This window comes from Haemaphysalis longicornis, unplaced genomic scaffold (genome assembly GCF_048455015.1).
Source record: "Haemaphysalis longicornis isolate Haplotype H1 unplaced genomic scaffold, Haemaphysalis longicornis Haplotype H1 scaffold_7, whole genome shotgun sequence".
Lineage (NCBI taxonomy): Eukaryota > Metazoa > Arthropoda > Arachnida > Ixodida > Ixodidae > Haemaphysalis > Haemaphysalis longicornis.
Window position 1 is genome coordinate 540,757 of NW_027526422.1, and position 21,735 is coordinate 562,491.

The 21,735-nt window shown below is 47.7% G+C and overlaps 1 protein-coding gene across 1 annotated transcript in view; it reads left to right on the forward strand.

Moving 5' to 3' along the window:
- The first annotated feature begins 3,423 nt into the window (after positions 1-3,423).
- The window catches only part of LOC144147427 (high affinity cationic amino acid transporter 1-like), a 942,196-nt gene continuing 923,884 nt past the window's right edge, over positions 3,424-21,735 (forward strand). Inside the window, exon 1 of the mRNA XM_077679558.1 lies at positions 3,424-4,882. Within this exon, the coding sequence (XP_077535684.1) occupies positions 4,762-4,882 (121 nt within the window). The 5' untranslated portion in view covers positions 3,424-4,761. The remainder of the gene's footprint in view (positions 4,883-21,735) is intronic.

Consider the following 21,735-nt stretch of genomic DNA (forward strand, 5'->3'; position numbering starts at 1 on the left):
AGGTACACGCTATGTCGAACCCGGTGTCGCATGGGTGTCGCCGACAGTCGTCGGCCGCGCAGCCGGCGGCATGCCGTTCGATTGTTATAGACAAGGGTGTTGCGGTCTATACATCAGCAAGACCATTCAGAAAGAAGTTATGTGCTGTTGCGGTGCTGAAATCAGCTCTATGAGCACAGAAAGATCTAGAACTGCGATTTTAACACAGCATTATGTTTGATGAGACTACGGATATCGGTTTGATGACACTACGGGTAGCGCGGTGTTGCGCTACGTGCATAACAGCGTACTGCACGAGGACTTTCTTGAATTTATATCTTTGAAAAAGCCATGTACCGAGCATTCTGAGACCGGCAATCTACGTGTCCACGAGCCAATTCCATTGCAGGTAAAGATCTGGAGCGCACTATCCTCGCTATCCTATAACGGCTGAATTTAACAAACTATGTCGGAGTTAGGACAGATGGTTGCAGCACTATGGTGCCTAAAATGAAGGGAGCCGTAGCAGAGATTTTAAAAAGTGCGCCGCACTCTCTATGGTGCCCACGCTACAATCACGCGATTAATTTATCAAGTTAGAGGGCATGACTGAAGTGCAATATATCCGTAATATTATCGGTGTGATAAACGAAGTAACTGCATTCTTCAAGGCTTCGTCTAAAAGGAATAAGGTTCTCAAATAGATGTTTGGAGGGCAACTCACAGGATTCTGCGAAACGCGACGGGTCGAACGACATGAAAGTGTTCAGCAGTTCCGCAGCCCTCTCCCAAAGTTTGCCGAAAGGTTAAAAACATTGCCCACTGGAGGAAACGCCGGAGTGCCTCCAGAGCTGCGACACTTCTAGATGTGATATCTGATAGCCCCTTAGTTATTGCTTTGAAAGTCGTAAATGATCTTTTGGAACACGCGTAGCCGCTCAGCAAGGTGTTTCAAAAGCCATCAATAGACGTCAAGACGGCTCGAGACGCTGTACAGACACGCTGACGGTACTGCGGTAAAAGCGATGTTTGAGCGAAAGCAGATTTTCTAACATTTTTAACAAGGCCACGGCACTCCCTGAGCAGATCGGGACAGGTCTTCCTCTGGAGCACGCTGTGAAAAAGCAGGCTTGCTCCCAAAGTATGTCCACGAAGGACGTTGCCACTTACTTCAGACAAACTGTCTACCTCTGTTGGACAAAGTGATCGTGGACATCATCCACAGATTTCCATCTGAGACCCTGGATATGTTGCAGCTCTTTCCTTTGTTGCCGTCTAATTTAGTAAATGTCAATGACCCTTCTGGAGCTAGCCTGATTTGCAGTAGCCTTGCAATAGAGTACGGCTCGATTACTCGCATACCACCGACTAATCATGAATGGGCGTTCCGCGTTGAGTATGCGACTTCTGGTTTGTGAAGTGGTGCCGAGGAAAGGAATGTAGTGCGTGCATTCCGTCGACCGCCATGCAGCCCTTCGGAGCTTGCGAACAGGACATTTTTCCGACATTTCACACACGCTGCCGATCAGCGTTGAGGCAGCAGGAAGGGGCTTTTCAACTCTTCGCAGACGGAAGACGTGGATTCGGTACACTGTGTTCGGTGATAGATTGATATATAGCAGTTGCATTACCCTCTACGCGCCGGAAAATTTTCGGCCGCCTAAATAGTGTAATTGAGTGATTTGCTCATGGTAGAAACCGCAGATTGGTGCTATCTCAGTGATCAGTCTATAATGAAAAAACGAATGGCCGTAGATTGACATTCTTTGCCGGGGGCGTAAGTTTATGTTGCCTTTCTCATCATTGACATCAATCGTTTCTGTGTTTAGAAGCTGAGAAATTTATTTGAAATTTTTTATTTAGGCACAGCATGCACATTCATTTTATGCTGCCTGGTGCTTCAGTGATTCAATGTTTGTCTGAAAGTACAGTAGACTCTCGATAAACGGAACTTTAAGGGACCGAGAAAATTAATTCTGTTTAACAGGAGTTCCGTTTACTGAGATAGGTGTGTGAAAGTGCAAATTGATGTGCGTACACCCTCTTAATACCCTTTCATGAAACCCTAAGCACTAGAAGGTGAATGTAGCTGATAGTTTTTCAGAAAGCAAGAAAACCACAAGAGGTTTAGGCACAGTATTCCCAAAATTGATTTCGCAACAATGAGTCGCTATGAACTACAAAATCCATAAATTATTTTTTGCTTGAGTTCTTGCCACTGCATCTTCACGGAGGCTAGAGGCCTCAACTTCACGAGTGCTTACGAGCCTCCGAATTTAGAAGGCGGCAATGCGGTAATGAAGCGCGAATAGCACCACGACGGCACGAACGAGGCGGCAGTAGCTGAGCCCTGTAATGTCGGGGTCTTGAATCGAGACCGAACGACTGGGACTAGAACTGCGATGTTGCATTCGTTGCGCTAACACGGCTGACCAATAAGAGAAGAGGCTTACGAGGCCGACGAGGCTAACAAAAACATGGAGGAAGAAAAAGAAGCAAGAATGAAACTGCCAGAACCGTAAAAAGCTGATTCTCATGCAAATGCGTGTCACAATAAGTTCCATTTCTGGTCCCGTTTACACGATGACGCGGAAACGTTAGTTCTGAATACCGAGAATTTTTTTACGATATGAACCCAGAACAGACCGACTTACAGGCAACTGTTTCGTTTGCGATTTCCGTTATCGAGATTCTACTGTATGTCATATACCTTGCTGGAATTTTCGTTTGCGCTTTTTGGCGTTGCGGTTCAGTCGCCGACGCTCCCTTGGCATCAAATGCATTATCAGGACAGTGCATACTGACTCTTGTTTTCTGCATGACATTTTCCTCCGATACGTAACATACAGTAAATCCTTCCTTACTCAATATTTTCCCTAAGATTGCACCTTCAGCTCTGACTAGAACTTAACGCAAGGAATCAGGACGGACGTACCTGGATTTGTCTTTTAAGCATATTAGACAACTGCGACTGTAACTGACCGGTAGCACGTGCACACTGCGTACTTCTTTTATCTAGTCTCTCCAACCCCCCAAAAATAAAGCTCGGCGTATTCTCAAGACCATTATGTAGTGCCGAAACGTTTGTTCTCTTCTGCGCCTTCACAATAAGCAGGCTTTGGTTACACAGGTGTATTACACGTACCAGCGCGAAAGAAACCGAGTATTAGGGTGGATTTCTTCAGGGGCCAACTTCCTCTGCGCGCCTCCCCGTTCTCCACACGTGCGTCGGCCGCGGCCGCTGCATTTGTAGCAGCGCGACCGCATCCGGTCCTTTGCAGCGGTGCACCGCTGGCGCAACAGGGGGCGCTCCGTGCTCTTGGTCTCGCTTCGCGCGGGTGGCGCCCCCGTTGCAGAGAGCGGCGCACGCGAAGCGCGACTCCCGGAGGAGGAAGGGAGAGGGGGCCGCGGTTGAAGCCCGTGCTTCGTTCGGGCGTATCCAGCGGCGCGAGGAGATAGAGCGTCAGTCCCGCGATGTCGCCCGCTGGCGTCGGCGGTAGCCGGTGCAAGTCGGACCCCGACAACGCGTCGAGACGTGGCCGCCGACCCTCGTGCAATGCTTGCTCCGTAGCACCGTTCGACGGCGTGGTGGTTCAACGCGGCTGTTGCCGCCACAGCTTCTGGACAAGTTTCTCTCGTTCGAAAACATAGCTACCCGTTTAGGTTCAGGTCCTGCACCTGACGCGCGTCTCCCGTGGCAGTGTCTCTCTTTTTCTATATATCTCTGCAAGAAGTGTGCACCTGCACTTGACACCTGCGTCATAAGTTAACATCCCGAGCGTCTGAGTTTTCAGGCTCAACGACCAAACGCATATGCTGCGGCGCTTGTTCTGCCCGCAAAGTTTCATTGCTGGTTCCCCTTGTGCACTTGGTTTTCGACGGGTGACAGCTACTGGACTTTGTGCGTGACCGGGAGGCTGCTTCTTCAGGCATAACAAGACTTTACTGTGCAGTTTGTGAGTGGGTGAGCTAATTATTATTTGTTATACAATATATGCTTTGCTTTCAAACTGTGGTGATGGAGTGATCTGCGCGGTTCAACTGTTTACATCTGCATCACTGTATTGGAAGACTGAAAAGCGTCGCGTTCGTGTTCTACTCGTTCAAGGCTTCTTTGCAGGAACATCGCCGCGAGAAGTTTGCCTCTGCGCCCATATCACTGGCAAAACACACTAGTGGACAGCGAGTGAACACTTTATCAGCCACACTACACCCTCCTCGCATCTCGGCAAATGTTTCCCCGATTATACGTTGTTGTTGGATATTGAAGAATGAAGCACCTATGCTTCCGCATTTCAGGCGATATCCGTCGAAGTACTCTCTCTCGCTGAGGCGAAGAAAGCTGCCCGGGACCCCAGGTCCTGGCCTGCCTCGCAATTAAAGCGACTCGCTAAGCTAAGGCTATGCGCTAAGATCGTGGCATCGCCAAGCATCAGAAGAAGCAGACAAGAGGGTTGGCAAGTGTCCCTGTAGGAATTTCCATGATCGCTTAGCACTTGACGTCTAGCCACGATATACCACAAGGAGAGGGAAAACGAGTGAACCCATCGAGTTGGCTCGCCTGCCTTTCTGAGCGAGGTTTATAAACATGGCCGCAATTAGCGAGCTACGTCTGGACCTTTTGCGTTTGCAAGAATATGATGCGGTGTCCAGCTCAGCTGGTGGCCGCTAAGCGTCCGATAGCAAGAAGAAAAAAGGCGGCAGGAAAGAAAGCATCCCTGGGACGGCCAACAGCAGCTTCTTTGCGCACACCAGTCGTCGTCCACATAAGTGGTCCGTGCTATGGCAGAACCCGTGTCCGTCGTTTGGAGGGTGCTTTCGCGACGGAAGACCCCAATGTGCCCCGAGGGACGGGACAGGAGCGCCGGTAGCCCCCTCACTGTCGTCGACGTCACGTGCCTAGGTGAGTGCAGCTTTGTGCCTGCTGCAGCGGAAAGCGCAGGTAGCACGCAATTGCAGGGACGACTGGGGCGCTCGCGGCAGTCCATCCTGCTGCATGCGTAGCGATAGGCCGACTTGGGAAAGACCACTCTCGGCCCAGGGCCGTGAGCCTGCACCCCGCTCTTTTATTTTTCTCCCTTCGCTCAAAGGCAACTCTCGATACGTGCGATGCACAGCAGTTAATCACTGAGCCAGCCATAGGCGAGTCGGCGAAAGCAGATTTTCGAAATCTGCAGCAGCTGCTCGTTTTAAAGCCCTGCTGGAGCCGTTACGGCACGTGAGGGAACAGCTCAATCCCCTTTCAGAGCTTGTCGAGCTCTGAAAGAGTTTTTATTTTGCTCTTGTTTTTTTTTTTTTTTTTTTTTTTGCCGGCAGCTAGGTGCACCGGAACCAGTCATGTACTGTAGCTTTATTAATTGGCAGTGTGACCTTAGTTTGCTGTTTGCACATTAAACAATCCAGGTGCTCCTCTTCTTCTGTTTTTGCCCGTCCAGCATACCCGCGTAAAGAGTGTTATTGCGGAAAAACGCGCTTTACAGGCAAAAGAAAGAGCGTGATTGGGGATTATCGAGTACCCACTTCTTACCGTATTAAACTTTTCATTACGCTGCAGCGGTTGCTCCTTGCCTGTGAGGTGCGCCGTAGTGGACGCTGCGTATTAATTTGTACCACACGGGGATCCGGCGATGGGATTAGGCACGCACCGTATGCACATCGAGTGCAGGAACACGGTGAGCCAGTGCCACGACACGACGCCGCTGCAGTTCGCAGGAGAGAGATTGCGCGCCGAGCTTTCTGCGCTTCTATGCACGTTGAAAGTGAGAAAATTCTGGAAAGAGCTGATTGCTTAACCGAAAACAGGTGCCGAGAGTAAAAAGAGAAGGCGAAATAAAGCAATAACAATTAACTTTCTCATAGCGACCCTTAATCCTCAAAAGGAACCGATTTTGCTTTGGGCGAAAAATGTGTTGCCTCGCTAGGCTGCTCAGAATAAATTACGCGGTTCGTAAGAAGACAAAGAAAAAGTCGGGATAGCTATTTCTAGCGACAATTTTTTGGTAACGCAGTGGTCTGCCAACCATGCTGTGGCTCGTGTATTGCAGGAGTGCTGTTATCTGGGCTAGCTGGTACTTACTGTTCTATGATGGCCAACAGCGCCAAAACCGGACGAAGACATCAAAGGGGAGGACACAAACAAGCGCTCGTCTATTGTTGCCCCTACTCGAAGGAATTGTGGCGCGCGGAATGAACTGTTACAGAATTGGTGGCCAAAAACGGGAGGCTGGCGTCGGAAGACGAAGACACCTAACAGAAATTCGCCTGTTCAGAAGTCGTTCCGTTCTGTCAAGCTGGACAGGAAGTAAGAAATAAGACAACACTAATAACCCCTCTGTCGACACTACAACAATGGTGCGACGCGAAGCTTTCAAAAATCAAGTCCAGCACCATACGTCGAACCAACCCAGCAGCGAGCGGACCCTATTTACTTTTATGATTAGCATGGTGGTAAGCCGATTTCTACGTTATATGTACGGTGCAGCAGCAGTGCTCCCTGGGTCCGCTGGGGTGGCGCAAGCATTAAACTTCGGGTCGCCGTAGCGTGCGGATGGTGAGTGTCGAGCTGGGCGGCATTTGCGACCCATACGGGACGCGGTGACAGGGTTTCGGACGAAGAAAACATGCAGGATTATCAAGTACTTTTGCCTCAGCTGCCAACCGGTCAGTGCGTTTCAAACACTGCTTTTCTGCAAGGCGATATGAGAGCGAGGCCTTATCGCGTAGAAGATTTTCGGGACACCCTCGCGCATTTGGCACTGCTCCCCGAGGTTATCGCCTTGGGGGCGTACCAAATGAATCACGCGTGGGCTGTTACCTTCAGCAGTGCGGAAGGAGTGAAGAAAATACTGGCTGCTGGTGACATCACAGTGAAAGCGCGTGGGTGCCTGGTCGTCGACCCAAGCAACCAGGAATTGCGTCTCAAAGTGCATTGGGTCCTTCACGGTGTTCCGGACGGGGAGGTGCGGGCATCTTTTGCTCCGTACGGGAATGTAACCGACGTTTCGCGAGAACAGTGGCGAGTGCCGGGATGTGTCAACAAAAGGTCAACGACGCGCCTCGTCATCCTGAAGCTCAACCCAGGGGTCACCTGCCTCACCAGCTGCGCATTGCCAAGGACAACGCCCTCGTCGTTGTTCCCGGGAGACCACCACTCTGCCTCCGGTGCAAACGGCATGGGCACGTTCGACGTGAGTGCCGTGTCCCATGGTGTTCACTTTGTCGCCGTTTTGGCCATGCCGAAGCTGACTGGTACTGCCGTTTTTTTGCTGCCAGCCCTCTCACATTTATTGTGGCTACGCGTAGAGCCGTCCCTAACTTGAATGCCATGATCTAACTGCTTGCAGACGGACACACAGCGCTAATTTTTTTTTTGTTGCCAAACATAAACACATTTGCCTTTACGTGCCCACGCTCCCATAATTCCATCGCATACCCTTTCACAGTCTATTGTTCGTGCGTCACTTACAAAAAGGAAGTGTTCCATCGCTGCGATGCTCGATTATGGCAAGTCCAGCCACCACACACCCGAGGAGACCTGAGGAGTCTGCGATGCCCACGGCGTCGCCGCTGGCCTCCGGTCGGGCGGGATGTTCGGTTTGGGTCTCAGCGTCGCAAAAAATGCTACACATTAAAAAGACCCTCTGGGTTACAGAAAACACATGCATGACAGCATAGCCGCCTGCATAAGTATACAGCAACGTGCAGCGGAGTACCTCAGACACCGCGGATTTCCGGCCACGAACGGGGAAATGCTCTGCGGTACATGTTCCGCCATTTACCATTTTTTTGTATTTCTCCTATTTTTTTAGTTTTTAAAAACTCGTTCGGCCAGTTATCTCTATGTATTGCATTATAGCGATCATAGGGTATATTGTGGTGATATGTGCATTTTTGTTGAAATGCCGGGCTGGGGGGGGTACTCGACAATGAATGCTAGACATTTAAAAGACACTCTGGGTTACAGAGAACACATGCATGGCAGCATAGCCGCGTGAATAAGAATACAGCAACGTGCAGCGGTGTACCTCAGACCCCGCTGATTTCCAGCCACGAACGGAGAAATGCTGGGCGGTACATGTTTCGCCATTTTCCGTTTTTTTTTTGTATTTGTCCTATTTTTTTAGATTTCGAAAATTCGTTCGACCAGCTATCTCTATTTATGCCATTATAGCGATTATAGGGTGAACTGGCGCGATATCTGCATTTTTGGTGGAAATGCCGGGCTGTGGGGGTACTCGGCAATGAATGCTAGACATTTAAAAGACACTCTGGGTTACAGAGAACACACGCATGGCAGCATAGCCGCGTGAATAAGAATACAGCAACGTGCAGCGGTGTACCTCAGACACCGCTGATTTCAAGCCACGAACGGAGAAATGCTGGGCGGTACATGTTTCGCCATTTTCCGTTTTTTTTTGTATTTGTCCTATTTTTTTAGATGTCAAAAATTCGTTCCATCAGCTATCTCTATTCATGCCATTATAGCGATTATAAGGTGAACTGGCGCGATATCTGCATTTTTGGTGGAAATGCCGGGCTGTGGGGGTACTCGGCAATGAATGCTAGACATTTAAAAGACACTCTGGGTTACAGAGAACACACGCATGGCAGCATAGCCGCGTGAATAAGAATACAGCAACGTGCAGCGGTGTACCTCAGACACCGCTGATTTCAAGCCACGAACGGAGAAATGCTGGGCGGTACATGTTTCGCCATTTTCCGTTTTTTTTTGTATTTGTCCTATTTTTTTAGATTTCGAAAATTCGTTCGACCAGCTATCTCTATTTATGCCATTATAGCGATTATAGGGTGAACTGGCGCGATATCTGCATTTTTGGTGGAAATGCCGGGCTGTGGGGGTACTCGGCAATGAATGCTAGACATTTAAAAGACACTCTGGGTTACAGAGAACACACGCATGGCAGCATAGCCGCGTGAATAAGAATACAGCAACGTGCAGCGGTGTACCTCAGACACCGCTGATTTCAAGCCACGAACGGAGAAATGCTGGGCGGTACATGTTTCGCCATTTTCCGTTTTTTTTTTGTATTTGTCCTATTTTTTTAGATGTCAAAAATTCGTTCCATCAGCTATCTCTATTCATGCCATTATAGCGATTATAAGGTGAACTGGCGCGATATCTGCATTTTTGGTGGAAATGCCGGGCTGTGGGGGTACTCGGCAATGAATGCTAGACATTTAAAAGACACTCTGGGTTACAGAGAACACACGCATGGCAGCATAGCCGCGTGAATAAGAATACAGCAACGTGCAGCGGTGTACCTCAGACACCGCTGATTTCAAGCCACGAACGGAGAAATGCTGGGCGGTACATGTTTCGCCATTTTCCGTTTTTTTTTGTATTTGTCCTATTTTTTTAGATGTCAAAAATTCGTTCCATCAGCTATCTCTATTCATGCCATTATAGCGATTATAAGGTGAACTGGCGCGATATCTGCATTTTTGGTGGAAATGCCGGGCTGTGGGGGTACTCGGCAATGAATGCTAGACATTTAAAAGACACTCTGGGTTACAGAGAACACACGCATGGCAGCATAGCCGCGTGAATAAGAATACAGCAACGTGCAGCGGTGTACCTCAGACACCGCTGATTTCAAGCCACGAACGGAGAAATGCTGGGCGGTACATGTTTCGCCATTTTCCGTTTTTTTTTGTATTTGTCCTATTTTTTTAGATTTCGAAAATTCGTTCGACCAGCTATCTCTATTTATGCCATTATAGCGATTATAAGGTGAACTGGCGCGATATCTGCATTTTTGGTGGAAATGCCGGGCTGTGGGGGTACTCGGCAATGAATGCTAGACATTTAAAAGACACTCTGGGTTACAGAGAACACACGCATGGCAGCATAGCCGCGTGAATAAGAATACAGCAACGTGCAGCGGTGTACCTCAGACACCGCTGATTTCAAGCCACGAACGGAGAAATGCTGGGCGGTACATGTTTCGCCATTTTCCGTTTTTTTTTTGTATTTGTCCTATTTTTTTAGATGTCAAAAATTCGTTCCATCAGCTATCTCTATTCATGCCATTATAGCGATTATAAGGTGAACTGGCGCGATATCTGCATTTTTGGTGGAAATGCCGGGCTGGGGGGGGTACTCGACAATGAATGCTAGACATTTAAAAGACACTCTGGGTTACAGAGAACACATGCATGGCAGCATAGCCGCGTGAATAAGAATACAGCAACGTGCAGCGGTGTACCTCAGACCCCGCTGATTTCCAGCCACGAACGGAGAAATGCTGGGCGGTACATGTTTCGCCATTTTCCGTTTTTTTTTTGTATTTGTCCTATTTTTTTAGATTTCGAAAATTCGTTCGACCAGCTATCTCTATTTATGCCATTATAGCGATTATAGGGTGAACTGGCGCGATATCTGCATTTTTGGTGGAAATGCCGGGCTGTGGGGGTACTCGGCAATGAATGCTAGACATTTAAAAGACACTCTGGGTTACAGAGAACACACGCATGGCAGCATAGCCGCGTGAATAAGAATACAGCAACGTGCAGCGGTGTACCTCAGACACCGCTGATTTCAAGCCACGAACGGAGAAATGCTGGGCGGTACATGTTTCGCCATTTTCCGTTTTTTTTTTGTATTTGTCCTATTTTTTTAGATGTCAAAAATTCGTTCCATCAGCTATCTCTATTCATGCCATTATAGCGATTATAAGGTGAACTGGCGCGATATCTGCATTTTTGGTGGAAATGCCGGGCTGTGGGGGTACTCGGCAATGAATGCTAGACATTTAAAAGACACTCTGGGTTACAGAGAACACACGCATGGCAGCATAGCCGCGTGAATAAGAATACAGCAACGTGCAGCGGTGTACCTCAGACACCGCTGATTTCAAGCCACGAACGGAGAAATGCTGGGCGGTACATGTTTCGCCATTTTCCGTTTTTTTTTGTATTTGTCCTATTTTTTTAGATTTCGCAAATTCGTTCGACCAGCTATCTCTATTTATGCCATTATAGCGATTATAGGGTGAACTGGCGCGATATCTGCATTTTTGGTGGAAATGCCGGGCTGTGGGGGTACTCGGCAATGAATGCTAGACATTTAAAAGACACTCTGGGTTACAGAGAACACACGCATGGCAGCATAGCCGCGTGAATAAGAATACAGCAACGTGCAGCGGTGTACCTCAGACACCGCTGATTTCAAGCCACGAACGGAGAAATGCTGGGCGGTACATGTTTCGCCATTTTCCGTTTTTTTTTTGTATTTGTCCTATTTTTTTAGATGTCAAAAATTCGTTCCATCAGCTATCTCTATTCATGCCATTATAGCAATTATAAGGTGAACTGGCGCGATATCTGCATTTTTGGTGGAAATGCCGGGCTGTGGGGGTACTCGGCAATGAATGCTAGACATTTAAAAGACACTCTGGGTTACAGAGAACACACGCATGGCAGCATAGCCGCGTGAATAAGAATACAGCAACGTGCAGCGGTGTACCTCAGACACCGCTGATTTCAAGCCACGAACGGAGAAATGCTGGGCGGTACATGTTTCGCCATTTTCCGTTTTTTTTTGTATTTGTCCTATTTTTTTAGATGTCAAAAATTCGTTCCATCAGCTATCTCTATTCATGCCATTATAGCGATTATAAGGTGAACTGGCGCGATATCTGCATTTTTGGTGGAAATGCCGGGCTGTGGGGGTACTCGGCAATGAATGCTAGACATTTAAAAGACACTCTGGGTTACAGAGAACACACGCATGGCAGCATAGCCGCGTGAATAAGAATACAGCAACGTGCAGCGGTGTACCTCAGACACCGCTGATTTCAAGCCACGAACGGAGAAATGCTGGGCGGTACATGTTTCGCCATTTTCCGTTTTTTTTTGTATTTGTCCTATTTTTTTAGATGTCAAAAATTCGTTCCATCAGCTATCTCTATTCATGCCATTATAGCGATTATAAGGTGAACTGGCGCGATATCTGCATTTTTGGTGGAAATGCCGGGCTGTGGGGGTACTCGGCAATGAATGCTAGACATTTAAAAGACACTCTGGGTTACAGAGAACACACGCATGGCAGCATAGCCGCGTGAATAAGAATACAGCAACGTGCAGCGGTGTACCTCAGACACCGCTGATTTCAAGCCACGAACGGAGAAATGCTGGGCGGTACATGTTTCGCCATTTTCCGTTTTTTTTTTGTATTTGTCCTATTTTTTTAGATGTCAAAAATTCGTTCCATCAGCTATCTCTATTCATGCCATTATAGCGATTATAAGGTGAACTGGCGCGATATCTGCATTTTTGGTGGAAATGCCGGGCTGTGGGGGTACTCGGCAATGAATGCTAGACATTTAAAAGACACTCTGGGTTACAGAGAACACACGCATGGCAGCATAGCCGCGTGAATAAGAATACAGCAACGTGCAGCGGTGTACCTCAGACACCGCTGATTTCAAGCCACGAACGGAGAAATGCTGGGCGGTACATGTTTCGCCATTTTCCGTTTTTTTTTGTATTTGTCCTATTTTTTTAGATTTCGAAAATTCGTTCGACCAGCTATCTCTATTTATGCCATTATAGCAATTATAGGGTGAACTGGCGCGATATCTGCATTTTTGGTGGAAATGCCGGGCTGTGGGGGTACTCGGCAATGAATGCTAGACATTTAAAAGACACTCTGGGTTACAGAGAACACACGCATGGCAGCATAGCCGCGTGAATAAGAATACAGCAACGTGCAGCGGTGTACCTCAGACACCGCTGATTTCAAGCCACGAACGGAGAAATGCTGGGCGGTACATGTTTCGCCATTTTCCGTTTTTTTTTGTATTTGTCCTATTTTTTTAGATTTCGAAAATTCGTTCGACCAGCTATCTCTATTTATGCCATTATAGCAATTATAGGGTGAACTGGCGCGATATCTGCATTTTTGGTGGAAATGCCGGGCTGTGGGGGTACTCGGCAATGAATGCTAGACATTTAAAAGACACTCTGGGTTACAGAGAACACACGCATGGCAGCATAGCCGCGTGAATAAGAATACAGCAACGTGCAGCGGTGTACCTCAGACACCGCTGATTTCAAGCCACGAACGGAGAAATGCTGGGCGGTACATGTTTCGCCATTTTCCGTTTTTTTTTGTATTTGTCCTATTTTTTTAGATTTCGAAAATTCGTTCCATCAGCTATCTCTATTCATGCCATTATAGCGATTATAAGGTGAACTGGCGCGATATCTGCATTTTTGGTGGAAATGCCGGGCTGTGGGGGTACTCGGCAATGAATGCTAGACATTTAAAAGACACTCTGGGTTACAGAGAACACACGCATGGCAGCATAGCCGCGTGAATAAGAATACAGCAACGTGCAGCGGTGTGCCTCAGACACCGCGGATTTCCAGCCACGAACGGAGAAATGCTGGGAAGTACATGTTTCGCCATTTCCCGTTTTTGTTTTGTATTTGTCCTATTTTTTTAGATTTCGAAAATTCGTTCGACCAGCTATCTCTATTCATGCCATTATAGCGATTATAAGGTGAACTGGCGCGATATCTGCATTTTTGGTGGAAATGCCGGGCTGTGGGGGTACTCGGCAATGAATGCTAGACATTTAAAAGACACTCTGGGTTACAGAGAACACACGCATGGCAGCATAGCCGCGTGAATAAGAATACAGCAACGTGCAGCGGTGTACCTCAGACACCGCGGATTTCCAGCCACGGAGAAATGCTGGGCGGTACATGTTTCGCCATTTTCCGTTTTTTTTTGTATTTGTCCTATTTTTTTTAGTTTTAAAAAATTTGTTGGACCAGTTATCTATATTTGACATTAGAGCGATTATAGGGTGAACTGTCGCGATATCTGCATTTTTGGGGAAATGCCGGGCGTTACACGGTACTGGCTATGGGGGTACTCGTAAAGGATGCTACACATTAAAAAGACCCTCTGGGTTATTGAGAACACACGCATTTCAACATAGCTGCATGCGTAAGAATACTGCGCCGTGCAGCGCAGTACCTGCGGACACCGCGGAATTCCAGCCACTAACGGGGACGTGGCACAACCGCCCGAATTTTTAACCATCGCTACGCTATGCGAGTCTCGGTTCTCGCGCAGCCAAACTCTGAAGCCGAGGGGACTGCACTGGTCGGGGCTGGCCGCGCGACATGTGAGTGGGCCCAGTACGTGTGCTTCTCCCTTCCCATCTCGGTGGCCACCTTTTTATTTAGCAGGGTTACAAAAAACTGCAACGCAGCGAACGAGCCAGAGCGCGTTGTAATGAAATGGCGTATGCGTGCTCCTCTCAAATACTCGCCGCCTTGCCCCGACCCCGCCGGACCACGGTAATGTGAATTTAATGACCGTCGCCCACACTGTCATCCGCGGTCACCTCCCCCTCGACCGTCGCTGTTAGCGTCCCGATGGCACGCGGTTTCTGTGTCCTCGTTGCCGCGTCGTCGTTTTCCCCGTCTTTCTTTCTTTTTTCTTTTTTCATTAAAAATCAATACGGGACACCTTCTGCTTCGTTGCGCCTCGTTTTGCTTGTTGTCACCCTGTCGTTCCTTTAAACTTCCTCCGCTCTGCTCGCGTTATGAGCAGTCACGGTCGCCTATAGCTCTACGCCGTTTTGCGGCCTCATAAAAAGAAACCGCTTCAACCGCACCGCCTGATCTCTCTCGTATTCCCTTCCCTCTTTCTGCATCTCTCTCTGCCGCGTCGTGCCCATTCGACGGGTCCCCGAGGCGGATCGCACGCCACACCAGCGAAGACATGCATGGCCGATCCACCCGAATGAACGATGAGCAGCACATCAAGCTACGGGGCAACGCCACGCTGCTGTGCGATTAATGTTACCGAAGGCTTGCAGCGCAACGCGACAAGAAAAAAAGGGGTCCTCCGCTTTTTCTCATACAGCGAATTACTTTGAAAGAGGCTCGAAGTTACATTTCAAGATTCTTTTCACCAAACGTCTCGCAGTAATGAAATCACATTTCAAATTAGGGCCCTTAAAAGTAATTGCATCACTCATTCGATGGCTGAGGTATGTAATGGCATTGGAGTCTAATTATTCTTCAGTTTCTACGCAAAAACATAGAGTACTACATTCCACTGCTTTAAAGGAAAGCTGTTAACCTCTGGCCCCGTATGCTTCCTTCACGTGCATTCTTAGAGGCCGTATCATGGGCGGCTAACGTCCGGGTAGGGGACAACAACACGCTGTGGTAAATCCAACTTTATCGCCAGTGCGCTGCAAGAAACCGCGATATCCTTCTTCTTATGCATAAGCCAGTGTCTATTCTGCCGTCAGCCGGTAGAAATGTCGACGATATTTCTCCCGGCAGTCGCCTCTCGTGTACTTACAAAGCTGCATGACGTTTTGTTTAAAAACGAGCCTTTTGTCCTGCTCACGGCACATCTCCAGCAGCGACAAAAGTGAGGGCCACAAGTAAACTGAGGGGGCCAAGCGCAAATTGATGTAACCAACCTAAAATAACCTAACTAACGCAACGGAACATATCTGAGCCCAAACTCAATCAAGTGAAAGTCATGTGCGTCGATCGATCGCGGAATAATTGTAAGATGAACCTGACTGCAAAAGAATTCGCCATCAAAGTCCCAACGAATGAGAGTTTGTAAATACTGAAAAGTCGAAAAAAAAGATACCCCGCGAGGTTCGAGCAATGGTATTCTTGTTTTAAAACTGGTACTACACCACAACGCCACAGACGCAGCTGGCGGGACTAATTTTCGCCGAGTCCATCTCTCCCTCTCTCCCTTTCGCCGAGTCTCTCAGTGATGGTCCAGGAGGCTTGCATAGCCAATCACAGGGATTCCCTGCGGCGTTCTACATACTGTCTGCCGGCGAATAGACTCTTTGCCTACCCTCCTACCATGGGCGTCGGCAGGGGGGGGGGGGGCAGAAGTGCCCCCCCCCCAAGCCACTACGTAGCACATTGCCTACCCCCTTGCCCTCTCCTTCTTTCCCCTCAATACAAAGGGTTTGCCCCCCTCAAGGCAAAATCCTCCCGGCGCCCATTCCTCCTACTGAAAAAGATCACCCCATATCCACGGAATGAATGATGATAAGTGGTGCGAAGCTCGAGAGGGGGAGATCATCGGTAGCCGTAACTCTCCCGTGAAAGTTCGCCCATTACATCATTAAGAAAGACGTAAGACTGTGTGCGTACATTGTACAAATCAACGTTTATTTTCGGAGTCAATGCTCCCATGCCCAGACCTGGTGAAAGACTCCGCGCCATCGAGGACTACCCCGCACCTCCACCACAATTTGTCACGTAGGATGGGACACAACGGTAAAGAAATAACTTTTATTTAGGGCGAACTTGTGCCCGAACAAGACGAGAGGAAACGAGCAAAGGTCCTTGCGTCTCGTTCGATCTCCGAGAACGACTGCCTGCGTTCGTTTGTTGTTGGTAAACTTTATTGACACACAAAAAACAAAGAAAAAGACCCCCAAAGTCCGGGGTTCTGAAAGGAACAAAATTATCTATACAGACGGGAGAACCTGACGAACGTGAGCCACCAAAGCTCGCCACCAGGCCACTCGGTCTGTTCCCTCCGGTGGCGCGAGCCAGTCTTGGAGGGAAGAGGGAGGAGGTGTAAGGGATGTAAGATGAATTGCGAGTGATGGTTGCGAACCAGAACAGTCCCAAAGGACATGCGGCGTATTGGGAAAGCCAGAGCACTTGGAGCACCGCGCAGGGCTGCGATGGCCTTGTAGTCGATGCAGTATGTGCGGAGTTGGAAGGCTGTCCGTTTGCGCTTGCCGGATAAGACAAGCATCTGCCCGGGGTAACAGGTGAGAGGGAGACGGAAGAGTCTGCCTATCCCTGATTAACTGTTGCACAGTCTGGCGCCGATGGAGACGGGCTTGTCGCGCTTGCGTGGGTGGGTGGAAAGGATTTGGCCAGGGCGTCTCCGAGTCTCCCGGTTGGGACGGAGCACGGGAGAGCTGATGCGCCAGCTCGTTGCCCGGAACGCCTGCGTGACCAGGAACCCAGTCCAGCACGTAGCTAGTACGTGGCGTGATCTCTTGCGTGATCTCCCCCTCGCAGTGCACGTGCGCTCGCGCCTCCGTTGGCGAACACAGACAAGCTCGCGCTCCCGGTGCCGAGTTTGCGCTGCCGGTTGCAGCTGGTTCTTGCGCGTGCAACGCGGCCCACTTTGCGACATCTCCGAAAGCATGCGGCGGTCACGTACCACGAGACACAAGGGATGGACAGACCCATGACTTAAGGAGCTTCGCCCCTAAAAGATATATTGCAATTGGTAGCTAAGACGACTCTGCCATTACGCCGAGTACTTGTCACAATTAGTTCACAGTGAAGTAGTGAACGTTACAAAATTTTCGCTTGCTCGGAGCACCGTTGTAGAAATGGCGTGGGTATATTACCAGCCACTCGTAATTTTCTCAGATTAATTTGTAATAGCAAGGAAAATATGCCCTCCCGGCTTATAGTAGCATCTTTCATTGGCGATGTGCTGACACACAGGAGGGTATCGTTTCTTGTGAGCTTTGTAAATCGGGCTCCGTAAAGGAAGTTTGAAAACATTTGCTTTATGCATACGCGATGGTCTGAAGATTATAAGTAACAATAGACCATCAATCCTAAGTTCATCAACAGTAGGCTTTGAATTTGAAAGAAAATTGCGAAACTTCTCAGGGGATTCTTTCAAGGAAGAAGGAAGTGTTTGTTCGTGAAATGTTGAGAATGCGTTTTGTAACTTCAACGTCAGTTCATCCTTTAAACAGTGCAGTTCATATATAATTCTGATTCTGAGTTGACCGTTTTTGTTTGCGGCGAATGCGCCGTTTTAAAGGAATAATTTCTTGCGTAACCCATGGGTTCTGATGTTGTGTTTTTTTTTTTCAGCGGATGTACATATTCAGTTATGCAATGCGTGAAGATCTTTTTAAAGTTATCCCACAGTAATTGGACGTCACCACCGCGTGCAAAATCTGGCAAGAAAAAATGCAGATAATCAAGAATCGACTACTCTTTGGCCCTAAGACAATCACGATACGTTTTAACTGCAGAAGGGACTTCATCTTTATGTACGTTTAATATTTAGGTTTATTATTTAGGTTTAATAATTACTTTGACCAATTTGTGGTTGGCAGCGCCGGTTGTAGTATCTACGAAACAATTGTCGCGAAAATTTCTGATAGACCTAATTTTATATTGTTTCATGTCGACACGCCAGCAAATTTTGCGGCCTGTATATGATTTGAAGGGCAACAAAAACACGCACGAAGTGCACGAGACAGGCGCAAATGAGTGGTCGAGTAGCGCCTGTCTCGTTTACTTCGTCCGTGTTTTGCGCTTCAAATCATGGCAACTATTCACCAACTATCCCAGCAAGAAGTTTTTCTCTGCCTGCATGCCGTAGTTCTTGCGCACTTCTGGCATCAAGAAATCGCGTCGTGCAGAGAATCGAGTAATGGTGTTATAGAGACGCTCTCCAGTGACGATGGACAGTGATGCGGATGTTGACGCGGAAATAAAGCCACATTTAATAGAAATAATTCGTTCACCGGCAGCACGTCTCGGTTAATGTAGAGGGGCACGGAATGAGACCGAAAAGGAGCAGACATAATGATTCGGAGTGCCTTGTTTCGAAGGCTTTGAAGAGGCTCGAGCTGGGTAGCTTCTGTGTTGCCCAATGATTAAATGCAGTACGACAGGTGGCTATGAATATATGCATAGTATAATTATAAAACAATGCATGGGTGAAAATACGGGCGTTCCTTAGTGAGGACATGGATTCGGAAAGCCACCTTATAATGCCGTGCCGAGTACCCCCCCCCCCCCCCCCCCCCCCCTCCCAGCCGGGACCGTGTAACGCCCTGCATTTCCACAAAAATGCAGATAACGCTTAAGTTCCACCTATATTCAGATGAATACAGTTGAACGTCGTTGTAACGAACACTGATATAGCGAATTATTGACTATAGTGAACTAAATACAAACTTTGGTTGGTCACGCTTTATTTCAATGACATTCTTTCATGACGAAACTGAAACCGTGAGAGCAACGCGGGATATCATATATCACAAAGAAATATTTGACCAGGAGTCTGAGAAGCTACGTGAAAAAAAAAAAAAAAAAAACCCGTCGTCCGAAACTGCAGAAGTATAAAGGCCCTTTTGTTCGTTGGCACTGTGGCAAACTCCATCCTGCTCAGTGCTGCGAGTAGCCACCAGACGGAGATCACATCCTTCATCGAATAAATAAGGTCACCGGCCTGTTTTGCCAAGTGAACTTTGTTCTGTTGTAATTTCACGTACTCATGTTTCGGTTCATTGAGGTTTAAACGCAACAAGAAGAAAGGTAAGGGTTACCTTGTTTGTAGTGGATTCGAAGCCTAAAAAATGCATTTTTGTGTCCAGTGTTTTTTGCGCGCGCCAGATTTTTTATTTGTGAGAGCCGATTTTTACCTCTGCCGTTACAACGAATATCGGATATAACGAACTAATGTGCTGTCCCGATACTACTTCGTCGTAACGGGACCGGTGTTCGACTGTAACAGCGTAAATGGCTGAACAACCAAAAAATACCACAAATATAAAAAAATTACTGAAAATGGCAAACGGTGAAAACATGGCATCTTCACAATAATGCAGATTTCGCCAAAGTTGGTTGCGTACATTGTCCCACGGACCCAACAGTTTCGGCAAGGATAGGGGTTTCCGAGATAGCAGGTTAAGCTTATCACTTAGTTTTTTCCGATCGGTCGCATATAGAGGGCACTCAAGCAGGACATGATGCACATCTTCAGTTTGGTGTCCACAAGCACAGCAGGTGTCATCAGCGAATCGAATACGGTAAAGAAATTTCTTGGTGTAGGCCACGTCAAGGCGAAGGCGATGTATTAACGTGTCGACGGAACGACCCAGATGAGACGCACACGGGTATGTAACGTACGGGTCCACTTGGTATAACAGCGATGAACGATATTTACCGGTCAACCTGGTTTCCAAAGTAATGTGTGTCCTTACTTGCCTTAAGGGAATTTTTTCAAATGACGAAGATGTGTGAACACTATTAAATAAGTGCACTTTCCTCTGAAACGCTCTGAAATGGGTGTGGAAACACACAAGGGTGTTATGTATATTGTCGAAACTATCTGTGTCGCGTCGTGGATGTTGTCTGTATATAGATGTGTATAGTTCTCTTGGTTTTTTTTTTAACTATATTCCATTGCTGTAAGGAATCATCTATATATATATATATATATATATATATATATATATATATATATGGGTGTGCTTGTGTACTACACAGAGCAAGTAGTTACTGAGTGCGCATCTTTCATCCGCTGCTGTATCAATGTACTTCATCTAACCCCTTGTGGTTCCTTAGGGCAAGTATTCTACCTTTTGTATACTCCAATGCCTGGAGTATACAAAAGAGTATAAGTTCAACCTCTAATCGTTACAATAGCGTAAATGGAGATTATTGTCGAAAGAAATTTTGAAAAACTAAAAAAAAGAAAAATATAAAATAATTATGGGAAAAGACGAATGGTAAAGAAAATGGCGACTCCACAATAATGCAGATATCGCGAGTTTCACCTGTAATCGCTATAATAGCGTAAATGGAGATGAATGATGGGTTAAAATTTCGAAAAACGAAGAATAAAAATACAATAAAATATGGAAAATGGCGAACCGTGTAACACCCTGCATTTTTACAATAGTGAAGATTTCGCTATAGCGTAATTGGGGACAACTGGTCTGACAGGATTTAGAAAAACCAAGGAGTTTGGCTGTAAGGAACTCACGCTCAAGACAAGCGGCATAAGAATGCTACCCATTAGTGGACTTAATTTATGCAGAATATTTTAAGCAATGATTGTACGTGATAATTAAACTTCAAATTCTTGTCTAGGACAACGCCGAGAAACTTCGTGGTATCGGATAAAGAGCTGGCTGTTGAGAGTTAAAAATGCTCGCGAAGTAGGGTTTTGGGGTGAAGAAAACATCATAAATGTAGTTTTTGGTGGGTTTATTTGAAGATTTCTTATGGCGCACGAACGATAAACGTTTTGTGGCGGCGCTCCCACAAGCCTGATGGTAGACGCTTCTTACTGTGCGGTTGGCACCGTTCTGCAGCAGTGCATTCATGGGCGCTGGCACCCGGTCAGTTTCTTTTCGAGGGAACTTTCTCCAACTGGGCAACGCTATATACAGCACTTTTGGACGAGAGCTTCTGGCGGCACATCTAGCTCTCCAGCACTTCCGCTTTATTTCAGAAGGTCGCAAATTTGTGGTCTTCACCGACCACAAACGTCTTACCAACGCCTCCAAGTCATCTAAGACTACATATCCGCCTCGAGAGACACGTAATTTCTCGAACAGGGTTTACTACGGAAATCCAGTCCGTCAAGAGCGTTAACATCATCTTAGCCTACGCCCTGAGCCGCATTCCCGCGGGAACCCGTTCTGGTTGCAGTCTTCAGGGATTGGTTCAGCTACAACGAGATCACGAAGAGCTCCAAAATCTGCGTTCTTCGAACAGTTCGTCCCTGCAGCTCTAGTACATTCTCGAGCCTGATTCGTGCATCAGCATCGTCTGCGACGTTTACCAAGTCTCGGGCTGTAAGCGGCCGTGCCTCCCTGCATGCATGCACCGCTCGGGCGCGTTGCGTTCGTCTCTACTCCCCGCCCCTCTCATCCTGCAGAGTTCGTGCCTTACTGCAGGGTTTGGTTGCCGATGAATACGTCCGGCCTGACATGGGCC